The 16,462-nt window shown below is 45.1% G+C and overlaps 1 protein-coding gene across 1 annotated transcript in view; it reads left to right on the top strand.

The window, feature by feature from the left end:
* spock1 (SPARC (osteonectin), cwcv and kazal like domains proteoglycan 1) overlaps positions 1-5,770 on the top strand; it is a gene marked incomplete in the record, with an annotated part of 207,378 nt that extends 201,608 nt beyond the window's left edge. Inside the window, 1 exon segment of the mRNA XM_062524751.1 lies at positions 1,211-5,770. Coding sequence (XP_062380735.1) covers positions 1,211-1,410 — 200 coding nt within the window.
* Between the last annotated feature and the right edge of the window lie 10,692 nt (positions 5,771-16,462).

The raw sequence follows: 16,462 nt of genomic DNA, 5'->3' as shown, positions 1-16,462 counted from the left end.
ACATACACACACACACACACACACACCATACACACACACACACGCACATAGGTTCATGAAAACACCACAAAACCAGATTGAAGTGTAACCTCCCCCCAGGGCTGTCAGGCAGTAAGCTCAGAAGCTGGGGCACGTGTGTGTGCCTGTGTGTGTGTGTGTGTTTGAGAGAGAGAGTGCGTGTGTGTGTGTGTGTATGTGTCTGTGTGTGTTCATCTCTGAGGTGCCAAACACCGAGGGTGTTCACAGCTATGCCTCCAGACACACAGGAGGTGTCAGCTCTGTGATCATCAAACACGTGCCTGTACTGCAAGAATGCACCAGAGTGTGTGTGTGTGTGCATGTGTATGTATGTCTGTCTGTGTCTGTGAATCTGTGTGTGTGCGTGTGCATGTGTATGTATGTCTGTCTGTGTCTGTAAATCTGTGTATGTGTGTGTGTGTGTGTGTGCGTTTGTGTGCTTGGGTATGTGCGTGCGTGCCTGCGTGCGTGCGTGTGTGTGTGTGCACGCGTCCGTGCTTGTATCAGTGTGTGTGTGTGTGTGCGGGTGAGTGTGTGTGTTTGAGTGTGTGTATGCATGCGTGTGTGTGTGTGTGTGTGTGTGTGTGTGTGTGTGTGTAATTACATATGCACACAAGGAGCTCTTGTGGTATACGTGGCTCTGGTGTTCCACTAGCGGCGTATTGCAGCGGTGAGAATGCAAGCAGTGAGTGCACACAGAGAAAAGATCCCCCGATTCCCTCACAATGCTGCTCTGCTGGGGAAATAAGCCAGCTGTGAGGCCCACTGTGGCCGTAATAGGCTGCATTCACACCGAGTCTTTATGCAGAAATTGCTTTTTCTATCTCTGCTTTGTGTGTGTGTGTGTGTGTATGTGTGTGTGGGTGTGGGTGTGTTTGTGTGTGTGTGTGTGTGTGTGTGTGTGTGTAGGTGGTTGGGTGGTTACGTGAGTGAGTGTCTGAACATTTATAAATGTGGCATTTGAGTACTGATGTGTGTACATTTGTGTGTGTGCGTGTGTGTGTGTGTGTGTGTGTGTGTGTGTGTGTGTGTGTGTGTGTGTGTGTGTGTGGAAGCATGTAGGTGTGTGGGTGGTTGGGTGCATGAGTGAGTGTCTGTGAACATTTATAAATGTGGCATTTGAGTTCTGATGTGTGTACATTTGTGTGTGTGTGTGTGTGTGTGTGTGTGTGTGTGTGTGTGTGTACCCCAGCAGAGGAAGACCAGGAGACGTCTGGAGATTTTGGCAGTGGAGGCGCCGTGATTTTACTGGACGACCAGGAGGAGGAGGAGCCCCGCATGAGTGGGCGTGTCCGACAGAAGGAGAGACGAGGCAGACTCCGCCCCCGCGGCGCTATTGAGGATGACGAGGATGAAGACGACGACAAAGATGACGAGATCGGCTTCCTGTAGTAGCTCTACCCATCTCTCTCTCTTTCTCTCTGTTTCTATCTCTCCCTCTCTCTCTCTACCATTGGCCTACCAGGGACCCCAGTTCAACTGCACAGATCTAAAGCCATTCCTCCTCTTTTCCTCAACCATTATTCATCCATTCTTTCTTTCTCTTTCTCCTTTTTCGCACAGTTCTCTGTTTCTTGCCCCTGTGTCAGTTCGCTCTTGTTTTGCCCTTTTATCCCATTTACCCCCATCTCTCTCTCTCTACCGATCCCCAGTTCTTCTCCTCACAATTACGGGACTCTATGGAATCAGTAAAGACTCTTTTGTGACCTTCTGTGACCTTTAAGCCAGTACAGCTAAACGAGTATGTCCCTGTTCTCTCCACAACTCTCAATTGAACCTACTTCTTCCCTCTCTTCTTGTCATCCACTCTCTATGGTCTCTGTCACTCTATCTTGAGCTCGTTCTCTCTCTTTTCATCCCTGTCTCTATAACTCCTTTTCTCTCTCTCTCTCTCTTTCTCTCTTTCTCTATCCCTCTCTCAGTCTCTCAGTCGTTCTGCTAGTCTGACTGACGCCAGAGAGGTGTTGGATGTATATATTTTACCCTCCTCCAGATAGGGAGCATTTGCTCTTGCCTCTCTCTCTCTCCTGATGTTCTCAAAGGAGGCATTCTAGAGTGTTCTAATACAGAGGTGTCAGGAGAACCCCGTAGAACGCCAGTCCTCCTCTTTTACAGCATGTTCCGGGAGCTCTTAAGGTCGAGGTTAGAGAGCGTTCAGCGAGACTTACAGTGGGTTCTGTTTTGTTTGTCTGTTTTTATTTATTCATTTTGAATGCATGTCTACCCATTGTGAAGGGGGAACAAGAGGCTTGGGTTGGCAGCTTGACTTGGTTTTGTTTTCTTTTTCTTTTTCAGAAAAAAAACAACAAGTATAGTCAAGTCTCACCGTCTCTAAGTACAAGATGCATTTTTAATTTTGTGATACCGGTGACGTTTGCCGTTCTGCTGCATCCTCTGTCGCTTATTTCTGATGCCTCAGCTTTCCTGTTTGTTTGATCCTGTGTCTTCTTCGTCCACCTCCTCCTCCGCCTCCTCCTCCTCCTCCTCCTTTTAAGACAAACAATCATTTTTTTCCGTGGGAGACATTTTGTCCTTGAGACAGAGGACTCTTATCTACTAGACTACACTGACAAACTCGGGATCAAAAACTCATTCAGTCGCCAAATTTTCTCTTTGTTGTTGTGGAACAGTGTTTTCCGCGGCTCTTAAAGGTTGTTTTCTATTGTCCACCTTGAGAGGGATGCTTTGGCCGGCTTTGCCCTTTTTGCTTGGGGATGTTCGTTTTGCTTTTTGTGTTGTTTGGTAGTGTATTTTTCCTCGCCATGGATGACCTGAGAAGGTGTAGCGGACATTTTCAGTAGGAACGGCACAAAATCAGTTGGTCATTCGTCTTGACCTTTTCAAAGCTACACAAAGACCTTTCTTCAGAAATGAATTGTGAAGTAAAGCTGCAGAAGTAACTGAAAGAAAATGTTCAATTTCTATCTGCCGTGAAAGAAGGAGGAAAAAAACAATATTGTGTTGTGCTCTTCGGTAGACCCCTGTCATTGCTAAAAGGGGGAAACGTTTCTGCACCAGTTTAAATGTCAGAGAAAAGCTACTGAGGAGGTAGGCTAGGCTACGACAGAACTTTCTAGAGTGCATTTAGGGTCTCTTCATTCAAGTAAGTTTCGCAGAGAATGTCTCACAATAACATCCACATGACTTGCTAGAGAGTCAATCACAAGTCCCAGATGAACGGCAAGTCACATTAGCTAGAGCATCTACAGTGCTATCTGTGTGCGCAGCTCCATTCAACTTTTAAAATGGCTGCCCCAGATGACTGAAAGTACTGATGTAGGCTATGTGAGTTTTTCTCTCTCTCTCTATTTCTCCACCCCCTGTGTGTGTGTGTGTGTGTGTGTGTGTGTGTGTGTGTCACAGGCTAGTATTTCTGTCGTCTCATAAATCTCTTTATGACTATTCATTACCAGGCTCATATCGCAACAGCAGCAGGTAATCGATGCATGGCATTAGCCCGCTGCGGCGCGGAGCTTGTTAAGCAGCGTTCGCTGATTTAGTGAGGGGCGTTCAGGCGCGGGCGACACTAAGTCCGAGCGGCAGACCCGAAATCAAAACCCCCCTGCTTCAATTAGCGGGATTTGAGGAAATGCAGACTTGATGTCATTTGATCTATGGACGCGAGCCATTGAGTTAACCAAGCTCAGCAGCACCGTGAACCGATCTGCCGTGGATGAAATGAGTATTTCACGCCCACCAGCGGTTTCTCTCTCTCTCTCTCTCTCTCTTTCTCTCTCTCTCTCTCTCTCTCTCTATTTCTAGCAGCCTCCGGTTCACTACAGTATTTCTGTTTCCCTGAGTCAATCTTCATCCTCATTTTTCCGAACGGTTCACTTTCTAGGGTTTCAGCTCCCTTCTATTCCCTTCTTTTTGTTGTTTTCTTGCTCTCCGTGCATTTGTTGGAGTGCATTAGGGCCTAGAGATGTGTGCTGTATTGCCGCGCGTGTGTGTGTGTGTATGTGTGTGTGTGTGGGTGGGATGACCATGGTCATCAGCATTTTAAGCGTGCAAGTCAAAGGGAAGCCCCACGGGGGCGAGAGGAGCATTTCCTGTGGGCTCCTGCGTCTCCACGGAGAGGGATGATACGGCTGGTGATCAGGGGAGCACAAGGGGCTGATGGGTAATAGGAGGCCATTAGACGCCTGGGGACGGAGGCTTTCATCTCGCCCGACCTCCCACAGGACCCTGCAAAGTGAAAAGAAGCCTTAAAGAGGGATATTATGTTGGCTTCAGCAATTCTACTCTCTTTCTCTCTCTCTCTCTCTTTCTTTCTCTATTTTTCTCTGTCTTTCTCTCTCTCTCTCTGCTCTTTCTCTCATGTACTCATTCTCTCCTTTTCTTCACCTTTTGTTGCTCTTGCTGTCACAGTATTTTTCTCTCACTGTTCCCTGTCAAAATTTCTCTGGTTCTTAATTTCCCCTGTTCTCGCTCCTCTATGACCTCTACACGCATAAATACGCACACACACACAGACACAAACACGCACACACACACACACACTCAGACACACACACATTCAGACACACACACACTCTTTCTCTCTCTCTCTTTCTTTCGCTTTCTGTCACACACGCGCTGAGAAATCAGAGTCTACTCATCGTACATATTTGAATGTTGTCACGTGTGAAGCCTCTGAAACTTTAACAGCAAGTGTAATGAGAGCCATCTGTCTTGTTGTTTCTGCTTCCTCCATCAGTCGGCTGCTAATGTTAAATCACACTGTAGACTTTTTATGATCGATCCCCTCTCTCCAAAATGGACTTGCTGATTATTTATGAAGGCTGTGTAGCTGTTACAAACAGACACACACGTTCACATGGGCTCTGTTCTTCTCTCTTTTTTTCCATCTTTCTCTCTCTGACACACACACACACACACACACACACACACACACACACACACACACACACACACACACACACACACTTCTCTGACTCTGACATCTGATATTGCTCTCCCTCAACACTAACAATGTGATAAACGGATATATTGTTGTTGGCCCTATATTGTGCTTGTAGCCTGCTCAACATCAATGAAAGCTGCGTTTCTCTCTCCTTCCCTGATGTGCCCTGGCTCATAGGATCCCCTCCCTGTCCATCTTTTTATTTGTATTTATGGTGTGGTTATATGGCCTGACTTCAGAGGTCACCTATACAGACAATTGCAAACCATATTACATACCCTACAGATGCACTACTACTGTTACCACCATTCTCTTGACTGGCACATGTAAACAGTTAATGGCCATATTTGCAAGAGTTTCCTTTGTTAATTCTATATATTTTTTACTTTGTAAAGAATAAGAAAAAAAAAGTACTATCTGACCGTGAGATGTAATATAATATGCAGTAGTGTGGCTTTGTCCATTTGCATCACAGAGACTGAGTGTGTATAAATCTGTAGTCCTGATTGTAGTTATAGACCCCCCCCCTCCTCTCTTCTCCTCCTCTCTCCTCTCTTCTTCTCCCCTCTCCTCTCTTCCCCTCCCCTCCCCCTTCTCTCTCCCTCGCTCCTCTTTCCTGCTTTCTTGTAGTGTAGTGAGGTTTTATTTTTTATTTTCAAAAATCTGTCTTTTTCTTCTGCCCCCCCCACCCCCACCCCACCTATGTCCTCTCGAGTCCAAACGGAATGTTGATGTGCTGGGCTGATGACTTTTTGTTCTGATTTTAACTGTAAAGAAAAACAAAATTCCATAACAAGATATGAAAATGATGTTTGTCTGAAATAAAACTCGAGTCTGTCCTGTCCTGTTCTCGTTTGTGTCTTGCAGTTTTGTGTCCTCTCATTAAATATAGGCTAGACCATATGGAAAGTCAGTGCAAGTGTAACAGTAGATACAGGGGAGGAGGTACCGAGCTGTGAAGTGAGTAATCTAAGTGACACCTTCAGAAACGTGCAAACCACCAATGTACAGTAAACTGCGCTTCGTAGAATGTGTTGTCAAGAAAATACCGGTTATATTGGAGTTCATTGCTGCTATTACCCAGAATAGGTAAGCTAACAGTTCCCAGAGTTTGGTACCATTAGCCAGAGAGTACAAAGCTGTGTGGTGTGTAAGCCACACTGCCCGAACAAAAGCTAAAGCCCATGGGGCAACTGCACTGTCACTAGCTTAGCCATTTTTTAGAGTCGAACACAGTTTTACATTTATTCATTCAGCAGACACGGTTATCCAAAGTGACTTGCATATGTCAACTATATTTCAAGGGATTACATTGTCCTCAGAGCAACTTGGGGTTAAGTGCCTTGCTCAAGGGCACAACGGTGGAAGCCGGGAATTGAACCCACCTGTGAGGCAAGACCTCATTTGACTCCTTCCCACTGCTGTGTCATCAGCACCTCTGGTTTAATCTATTGCTGGGTTTTTACCTCGATTTCAGTTCATTTATTTAAGGGAAAAATAGTGGGAGTAATGTCTACTTAGTCTGTGTAGGGGGTTTTGATAGCATTTGGCATGAACTTACGGGGCATTCGTATCGTCCTGTATGATCAGGATAGCATACTGTTGTTCTGGTATCCACATGGCTTAGCGCCATATCAGCTGAACCCACACTTTTTTGACACAGCAATCACATTCATCTTAGCATGCTTATCTCTAAAACTTCCGGTTTAAGGTTTAAGGAGAAACTTCTGGTTTTAAGGAGTTCGAAAGCGTAACCCAGCTAGCCAAATGCTAACTGACAGAGTAATTACCCGTAGCCTCTTTGAAAGTCTGCCTATAATGTTCCAGCTTAACATTATGTGTGTGAGTCTGCTGTGGGACTGAGCTGTGGACACAAAGCAGGTTACGCATTCTTGTTTGTTCCAATACTTCAAAAAGAGGGCAGGTCACATCTTATGAAAGTAAAACAAACAAACCCTGGAGCCCATACTTCAGCTCTTGTCCTCAGAAACATGACACTGGCCAAGTGTAGGCTGTGGTGCACAGTGGACTCATTGACACTGGTTATTGAGTCTCACTCTTCGATGGCGATATAAACTTCTAAATAGTTCTAACTTTCTTTTACTCCCGGCGGAATTAATTTTGCGATGCCAAAACTGAGTGTCAGTGAAGCTGAACACTATTCATTCACGTTGATAGCTGTCAACGTGGAGGTCTTCTTTAACACTCCTTTACAGTAGCGCTGTACGTGGAATTGGTAAAGATGACACGGCTCACTGATGCTGTTTGATTTAATATCACTCATGGAAGATGTGATGAGAACATCTCCATCACTTTCCTCAATCTATCACCCGCATTCACTTGTGTAATAAAGTGAGGTGGAAACATTCTACTTGAGAAAACCATAACCAGGTAAGTTGTAGACACCCTTCATCATAAGACTACCATAAACATCATAATCTCGTTATAATAGACATCATGTCCTGTTAATAAATGATTCTGAGAACAGTGATACTAGTGTCATGTCATCGTTCATGACAGGATGATACTACAATTAATGAACACCTGACAATAAGCCGTTAAGTATCTATACTCATAGCCTACTGGTGATTCATGACATTCTGGTAGTTATAATATACACTCTTAATGAAGTCCTATGAAGCTGATGAAGTTTCAGTGATTTACCTATAACGCATCTTGTGTTACCAGCAAAGCTTGATGGATGACCATAGATACAGTCAGAGCTAAAACATGTGTCTGAGAGTTTGCTTTCGAGTAGGCTTTGGAGCGACGCGGCCAGGTAAGTTAACCCCTTCAGCGCCCCATCAGAGTCCATGAGTGATGCCGTTGGAGCAGCTGACCCCACCTGCATGGACCAGGGCGGCCTCTCAGTGCAGGGCCAGCTGTGAGCAGTTAAAGACGGCCTCGTATGGAGGCTCGTATTGATGTTCTCCAGGGGCCACGTGTGTGCATGGTGCCTTTAATTTGTCTCCAGGCCTTTGGTTGAGGAGAGGTCAGCGTGTGGATTTATAGCCCTCGTTGATGTCTCTCATCACTATTGCTATTGAGCTTGGTCTCCGCCATCCATCTACATTAACTCCCTCCAACAAACGCCGGCGACATTATCCTTTTGTCTTCGTTTAATATGCTTTATTCTGCTATCGATTTGAGGAGACCTGCTTTATTCTATTTGATTCATGAGGGCCAGCGGGAGAAATCACTTTTTTTTTCCCCTTGTCATTTTCCATTGCATTTTTTTTCTTGTCATTTTCACTCCTGCAGTGTATGCTGTCACTTCTCTCTCTCTCTCTCTTTGTCTGTCTGTCTCTCTCTCTATCTGTCTCTCTATCTCTCTCTCTGCCTCTGTCTCTATCTCTGTCTCTCTCTCTCTCTATCTCTCTCTCTCTTTCTCTCTCATTACTTCTCATCCTCCTCTTGTCTTCTCCCTCCCCACAGGACTCTGTTCTTTTTCCCCCTCCATGAGCTTTCATTCCCTCAGACCTCCTGGCTCTCACTATCTAGCCTCGTGTCTTGTGCCTCGTGTCTTGTGTCTGTCTCCCAAGGCCCACTTCATCTCTTGCTCTCCACGGCTCGCTGTTTGATTTCTCCCTCTGTCAAACGTGATGAAAAGAAGGTTGCCATGGGATTTTCTCTTCTTTTTTTTCCTCATCCTCATCGCATGAAATATGCATAACTCGGTGGCCAGAGTGCTTCCGAAAAAGGCAGATATGACCAGTTGTTGTGTCTGTTTTGCAACGGGTCGCTTGGAGACATTATCCATCTGGTCCGATTGAAATGGTCGACTGCAACATGTCATGTTTCCTCCATGATTCCGCGGAGAAGAGACACGTCCAAGCATCCCGTGGGGAGTTGTGTGGATGGATTTGGCATATGCTCACACTTGTGTTCTCCCCAGAGGGTGTACACAACAATTAGTGTCCGTCTGGAGTGAAGTGGTATTATTAGCCGATGCATGCAGCACAGCAGGGCTTCAAGGGTAGGCTACGAAAACACTTCTTTCTTTTTTCAGATTAGCCGAAAAACAAGCCGTATTATTAGTTGTTGGTGTTCAAGCCATCTTGCCTGTGACATGTACACCCACCACTCTCACACAGACACTCTCTTTCCACAATTTTCAGTTGGAGAGAGGGGGGGGGGGAAACTGATCTGACACACGTCCCCGAGCCCTTTTGATCTTCCACAAATTTTCAGACAGAGCGAAACTTTGTACTCCGAGAGGATTTTCCTGATGTGTATAGGCTATCCGCATGACCTCCATCACATGAATCATTCAGACGGACAGGGACTTCCACCTCTGTTAAATAGCGGCGATTTAGTCTAATCCTGCGCGCTAATAAACTCTGAATAGGTACATACTCCGGACAGGATGGAGACTCGACCCCTCGCCTCGGAAGCTATAATTTATATTTATGACACTGCGGCTCTTAAATTCTTCATTAATCTACTTAATATTTCAGCGCAGGAGCATAAATCTTGGCCGTGACTCACTGAGGGAGAAGAGAGGATGAGAGAGAGAGACGAGTGGGGAGAGAGAGAGAGATGTGACGGGAATGCCACCGTGGAGATTAAGCAGAGGAGAGCATAAAAGGAAGAGGGGAGCGGGTGGGGACGGACTGACCGCAGACGTTCGCCGAACTCCAAGTGCTCCAGGACTTCGTGGGGGTGGGAGTAACAAAGATATATGTCACCATCCTGCCAACACATGACACCAGACATGTACACACACACACACACACACACACACACACACACACACACACACACACAGCACACAGCACACACATAGCACACACACACAGCGCACGCACACACACACACACACACACACACACACACACACACACACACACACACACAGCACACACACACCACAGCATACACAGCACACACACACACACACTGCGCAGGAGCAAGAGTTTGAGGAGATTTATGTTCAGCTCAGGTTCTCGGTTCTCTGCTGAGACAAAAAAAAACTGTCAGGATTACTGTCTCCCCTTTAAGAGCTGATAGCAGCAACGGACTGGCTTAACGATATCACCTACTTCTGTGCTGTGATTCACCGGGGACGGCGAAAATAGCTGCCACCTCCCCCAGACAGGGGCTGCTCCACTGCACTGGGGATAAGCACTCAGACGCCTGGTCCCCTTCCACTGGCCCACTGGCACCTGGCACATCTGCAGCCCGACTAGACAGTGCAGAGAGAGAGACAGAGATTGAGTGTGTGTGTGTGTGTCTGTGTGTGTGTGTGTGTGTGTGTGTGTGTGTGTGTGACAGTGTGTCCCTTTTGAAATGGAAGGAAGGTAGTCTCTGATGGAATAATTGTGGAGGTATATTTTGTACCAGTAAACATAAACCACACACACACACTCACATACTTAAATGCAGGCACACACACACACACACACACACACACACACACACACACACACACACACACACACACACACAGACAGACACAGACAGACACATACAACCCTTTTTTGTGATGATCAGTGATGATGAAGGCAGGGCTGCCCTTGAAACCCTGAAAGCACAGCCCCACCACACCAGCAGCACAGCAGATGGCCACAGATGGAGAATGGAGGAGAGCGGACCTGATGGCATCTGTGTGTGTGTGTGTGTGTGCGTGTGTGTGTGTGTGTGTGTGTGTGTGTGTATGTGTGTGTGTGTGTGTGTGTGTGTGTGTGTACACGTTTATGGCCATGGGATGAGGTGGTGGAGTATATGATGGCTTGTGCAATAACAGGCCTATTGGGGTTCACCCTGCAGATGTCTGATTCCACGCTCTCCGTCCCCCCCCCCCCCCCCAGTGTCCCTCCAACTATCCTGCCTCTGATTTCATTCGGTGAACTCCAGCACTTCCATTACACAGAACATGACAAGAAATAACCCTGTAACCGCTTCAATCTCACAGCCTCACTTTGCTCTCCTGTTTTGGGCCGCTTCACGGGGGGGAGGCAGCAGGCAGCCTTGAAGCCATGGACTTATTTATTGTTGTCCTAGCCTCACCTGCCTTCACCTGCCTTCACCTGCCTTCAGCTGCCTTCAGCTGCCACTCTCTGGTAGACATATATAGACTCTGACAGGCGGGTCTGACTTGATCGGGACCTATAAGTGTTCTCCGATGGAGAAGCTGATCAGCTTTTGTACCATCGGACAGGGGAACAGACACCACTCCCCCTGTCAGATAAGGCCTGTTATTGGCACCAGAGGATGATGGATTGCAGTGTGTATGGGAGACAATCTTTCACAAAGACAGACTCGTCACACAAAAAAAGTGCTGTGTCATTTCTTCTCTTTGCACTGTGCATAATGGTTGGGGAATTGACTCTTTCTTTTCGTCTCTATCTATCTATCTATCTATCTATCTATTTGTTTGTCTGTCTGTCTGTCCTTGTGTGTGTGTGTGTGTGTGTGTGTTTGTGTCATTTGCACAGTTTGTATATTCATACACCCTTGAATGTAATATTTGTATGTGTGTGTGTGTGTTACTGTGTGTATTTGCATGTTTGTGTGCACACCTGTGCTGCCAGTGCAGTCTCTCCGAGACAGCAGCAGGTCCTGAGGAAAAACACGGCCGCCTCTCTGTTTTCCCCCAAACCAGCGATCCAGGAGCCGTTCCAGCCTCCCACCTCATCGCAGGCCCCATACCCACCTGCCAAGCTGGGCCGGGCCGCGCCACGCTGGCATGCGCTGAAAGTAGAGCACCTCCAAGAGAATCAGCGAATGGCGTAGCTTCTCCCCTCGCCACACGATCAGCAGTCCAAGCTGCGGTGGCAGCAGCAGCAGCTGCCAGCCTTACTGTAAACAGATCTCTGTGCTTTATCACGGCTCCTCTCACCCTCGGTCACAGTCTCACAATCTACATCTGTCTGGACAGGGCCACGAAGCAACTGCTCTGATGAGCCAACTGGGAATCTCTTTCTGTTCTGAGAAATGTGTGAATTTCGAGTCAGTAACACTGACGTACAGGCAGTTTTGTTTCACACGTCATTCGAAATCCAATCAATGAAGCTTTGTAGCCTACAGTGTTTACTTAAAGAACGTGGGTAAGGGCCAGCTTATATCTCTGGGTTGTTCATTTCCTACTGAAATGAGAGAAAATAGTGGGTAATGGATAAACCCCTATCTCTTTCACTCTTACCTTTTTAATTAGGTCCTAAACCTAAGTTGAAACAACCAATTCCATACACTTGTTCCTCTCAAATGTGTATGATAACGGTGCCACCTAGTGGAGAAATCCTCTGAAGACTTTACAATGCGTCTCTATTTGTTATCTTATTTATCAGTTGTCTAAAATGGTCAAGAACGCAATTTCTCTACATAAGAGCTACAGTTCTGGAATATGCAACATATATAAATAACAGCGAGCCAGTTTCAAAAACAAGTCACAAGCAATTTCAATCAGTGCGCCTTAGTTTACACCAAATGCATCTGAAATGAGCTTGCTCTCCCCCGTTCTCATCCATGGACCATGGCTCACACAATAGGGAGTCAGAAACATTACTTTACAGGAAAATATTGCAAAGATATTTGAATGCAATAAATATTTATCATCAAATACTGCTTACTCCCAATCTTTGTAGACAAATAACATCCACAGTGTGTGAGGACAAACATCTTTAATGTGGTAGGATACATTTCAATGCTTTAAGCTGCTTCATTTCAAACACAAGCACACATATGGTCAAAGGACAGTCTTTGCCCAAGGCTATGCAAGATATCATACTCTCATCTTTGAGAGGGTTATCAAAATAACTTATTTAGCCCAAGGCTAGCTCACTTCTACTTTAATGTTTGGAGAAATAGCTGTTGTATACTGTAGAGGTGATGATGATTGAAATGATTCCGAAGGCCCAACTGCTTGAGATATCAAAACCAATCGGGTATTTCTAGACAGAGTGGGAGATAGTGAGGTTCAGAAACCCTTGAAATAACAGCAGCCTCTTTGAAGGATAAAGTATGTTACTCTGAGGCTTACAGGGTCAAAGCTTACTTAGCCGTGTTTGACCATTGCTTCTTATCAAGCAGGTGAACAAATGGTCACTCCGTTTTACCCTGTTTGCTTCTGATTTGCTGTTATTCTACACTTTATTTCCAATATTGAACACTGTACAGAATACAACACTGTACATAAGCTTTAAAGCACTTGCATTAACTTAAGGTATGCCGTCACTAAACACCTTTGGCTTTAGCCTGGTTTCACCAAACTCACTATTTCGCTTCACTTCATGAAGTCTGGGTACTCATCAACGGGAAATGTTTCTAACCATCATAATGGGCGTAGACTTTGCGCTAACTTTGAAGTCATTGGTCCAGCCTAATCGATCGCATTAATCAGGGTTCCTAGCGTTACTTCCTACTTCATCTAGCCTTTACAAACTGATGATAAGCTGTATTGGCAGTCAGGAAACAATGTATTAATCTTTAAATCTACACATTCGCAGATATTTGCAGGCATTTACCACAGTCACTTCCATGTCATCCCATCTTGTCACTGATTGGTCCTCCACTTTAGAGGCTAAGGGACAAATGCAGTGAAATGATTAGACCCCTGAAGTTCGCCTACAAAAAAGAGCCAAAACTGCCATCTTTGCCCATATAAGGAGATCCGGGTGTTAATTGAAGCTAACTACCTATGGCAAATTGCATCATAAGTTGTCTCTGGGGTAGAAAACATCTAAGTATGCCGTCTTAACGTACCGCAGATCACAGAGCAAAGGGCAAAAATGTGATGAGCAAAACGTCTGTGTTTCAGACTTCTTCGTCCCCGCGAGTTTAACAGGTGCGATAATTCAAAATGTTATTTTCCCATTGGAAAAATTGCAAGATACCAATCTCAAAGATGGCAGCTTTTTTGAAGGCAATCTTCAGAGGTCTATGGAGATACTAGGTGGGAGGGGCTACTTTGGGACAGGAGCAATCATGCTTTTTGCTTTGTTTTCTTAGGTACTCAGGATGACATCAACCAGACATAATTGGATATGGAGGGCTTTTTCAGCATTTTATCATCTTTCTCCTCATTAATTCCATCCATATCTTTCTGTCAATTTCCATATTGTGTCAATGAGATGTGAAGATGAGAACAAGCATGTCTCTACAGGCATGTGTAATTAGTTTTCAGCTTTATCATCGGACCTCAACGCTTTCTCATTTCAGAACTAATGGAAATCGTTTCGTTAATATCCAGATATTGGTTCTGTTGCTTGACATGAAATTGTCTTGATTTGTAGTGAGGTGGAGTTCGGGCGAGACTGATGTTTCTGGCACAGAGCCATGGGCCTGAGGAGGAGAGAGGATCGTGCACGATAGATTGCCCCCTCAGTCTCACTCTCAACTCCGCAATACAAAACTCACTTTTATTTGGGTTTTTAAGTGGGTTTTCATCTGCCCACAATGTAATACAAACCATTTACTGTATTTACTAAAACAAGTTTAAAGGTAAAGGGAAAATTGCCTTTGTAGCACTGGAAAGAAAAGTAAAAAAAAAAAAAAAACACCTATAAATGTAAGTGTGCATTCTTGATGCTAAAAAAATATTTTGTCTACCTTTAAAGGGATAATCCGGAGTGAAATGCACTTTAGATAAATTTTTCGGACTATTGGGAGTACATACGTTGAGTTGACACCAAAATCATGTCATTCGGATGTATTTTGAGAAAGTTCGAGTTCACCGTTTTTAGCCAAAACTCGTTAGCCTGGAAGTGACCGGGGCAAGTCCTTTCGCCGCTACAAAACGCTATTTTTATACCTCTTCTACTGTTCCAACCAACACTACACGTACGTGGTAGTGAGTAGAGGGTCCCTAAAGCCAAACCGAAGTATCCCCACGTCTTTATGTGGTCGGATAGAGAGTCCAGAACGAATTTAATCGAGTCAGTACCTTTCCGGAAATGTCACTGCTGCAGCTAGCAACGCGTTAACAACATTTTAATAACATTTCCGGAAAGGTACGGACTCGATTAAATTCATTCTGGACTCTCTATCCGACCACATAAAGACGTGGGGATACTTCGGTTTGGCTTTAGGGACCCTGTACTCACTACCACGTAAGTGGAGTGTTGGTTGGAACAGTAGAAGAGGTATAAAAATAGCGTTTTGTAGCGGCGAAAGGACCTGCCCCGGTCACTTCCAGGTTTTGGCTAAAAACGGTGAACTCGAACATTCTCAAAATACATCCGAATGACATGATTTTGGTGTCAACTCAACGTATGTACTCCCAATAGTCCGAAAAATTGATCTAAAGTGCATTTCACTCCGGATTATCCCTTTAAGCAAATTTGATTACATTTATACGTATTTCATTCAAATTGTGCCTGTTTGTGTGCAATGTGCATGCAACAGCAGCACTATGCAACAGGTTACCACTTTTGAGGTCAATGAGCAACCACTTTCGGAGTGACATTCAAATGAATTCAGATGGAATGTGGTTGTGTCAAGATAACCACACATCTTTCCCACAAGCCGCCCACCCTTTATGCGCTAGCCTACATGGGTCTGTGGTGCGGATCAGATTACCACACAGAAATGTCCTCACACAACCATGCTTTTGTCACTACCAACTGAGCTGTTGGTGGAGTTTGCAATGTTTTAGATACGTAGATTGATGGATAGATATACTGTAGTTTTAGAATCAAACTCCAAACTAGGTTTCTGTAAGGTTTGGCAGTTATAACTAGCCTGGCTTTCACCAGACCAAGCTCAGTCTTTAAGATTGAACATTAGTCTGGAGAGTCTGCTCTATATTTTCTACAGCTCAAGAGGTGTGGTCAACAGGCATAGTTCAAATGACTGTATGCAGAGCCATAGATAGAGAGAGTTGCGACACTCTTTGATGTTGCCGCCACGATCAAAAGTTCCAAAAAAACCTGTGCTGAATGGCTGAATCGCAGGAGGGTGGGATGTACTTCTGATGCTGGAAGGTGTAATCAATTAACTCATTGACTATTGACCAAGAGATTGGCTGTAAACAGTTCCAAAAGCCCCATAACGAGGAAATAGCCTGGAAAAAGCGCTGCCATTTTTTCCTATGGAAGTCTATGGGAGTGTCGCCACTCTGTTTTATCTACCGCTCTGACTGTATGCATTAGGATAATCCTTCAACCAATTAGACCAACGATCCTGGCCCACCAGGTGACTATATTTTGTCACTTTTTATGTAATGTCTGTGAGAGTCAAATATGACGCATCTAGCATGAGAAGCCTTTACGCATGAGTGCTACTGAAGCACAACCAACAATGAGAGCAGGTCTAGCCAGTGAATTTCCAAAGTTATGCCTGGTTTAAACTCTTCAGAATTTCCATCATACTGAACACGATTGATAAGATCTTACACTGTTATGTATGTGGTTGGAATTGCTTTGTGAAGTTCATGGCACAAACATTGAACTAAGGTGGTGTCAGGAACTGAGGTGATCTCCAATATAGCTCAGATTGCTTTTCACTGCAATATGGTTCTCCCCTGTTACACCCCACCGTTACATGGCCCTTTAGGGGTGACCAAAAAACCCTCACTGACCACAAATCCCAATAAACAGTAAC

This window comes from Sardina pilchardus, chromosome 21, assembly GCF_963854185.1.
Source record: "Sardina pilchardus chromosome 21, fSarPil1.1, whole genome shotgun sequence".
Lineage (NCBI taxonomy): Eukaryota > Metazoa > Chordata > Actinopteri > Clupeiformes > Clupeidae > Sardina > Sardina pilchardus.
The sequence above is the reverse complement of the archived record's forward strand: the minus strand, read 5'-3'. Positions and strand labels throughout refer to the sequence as shown.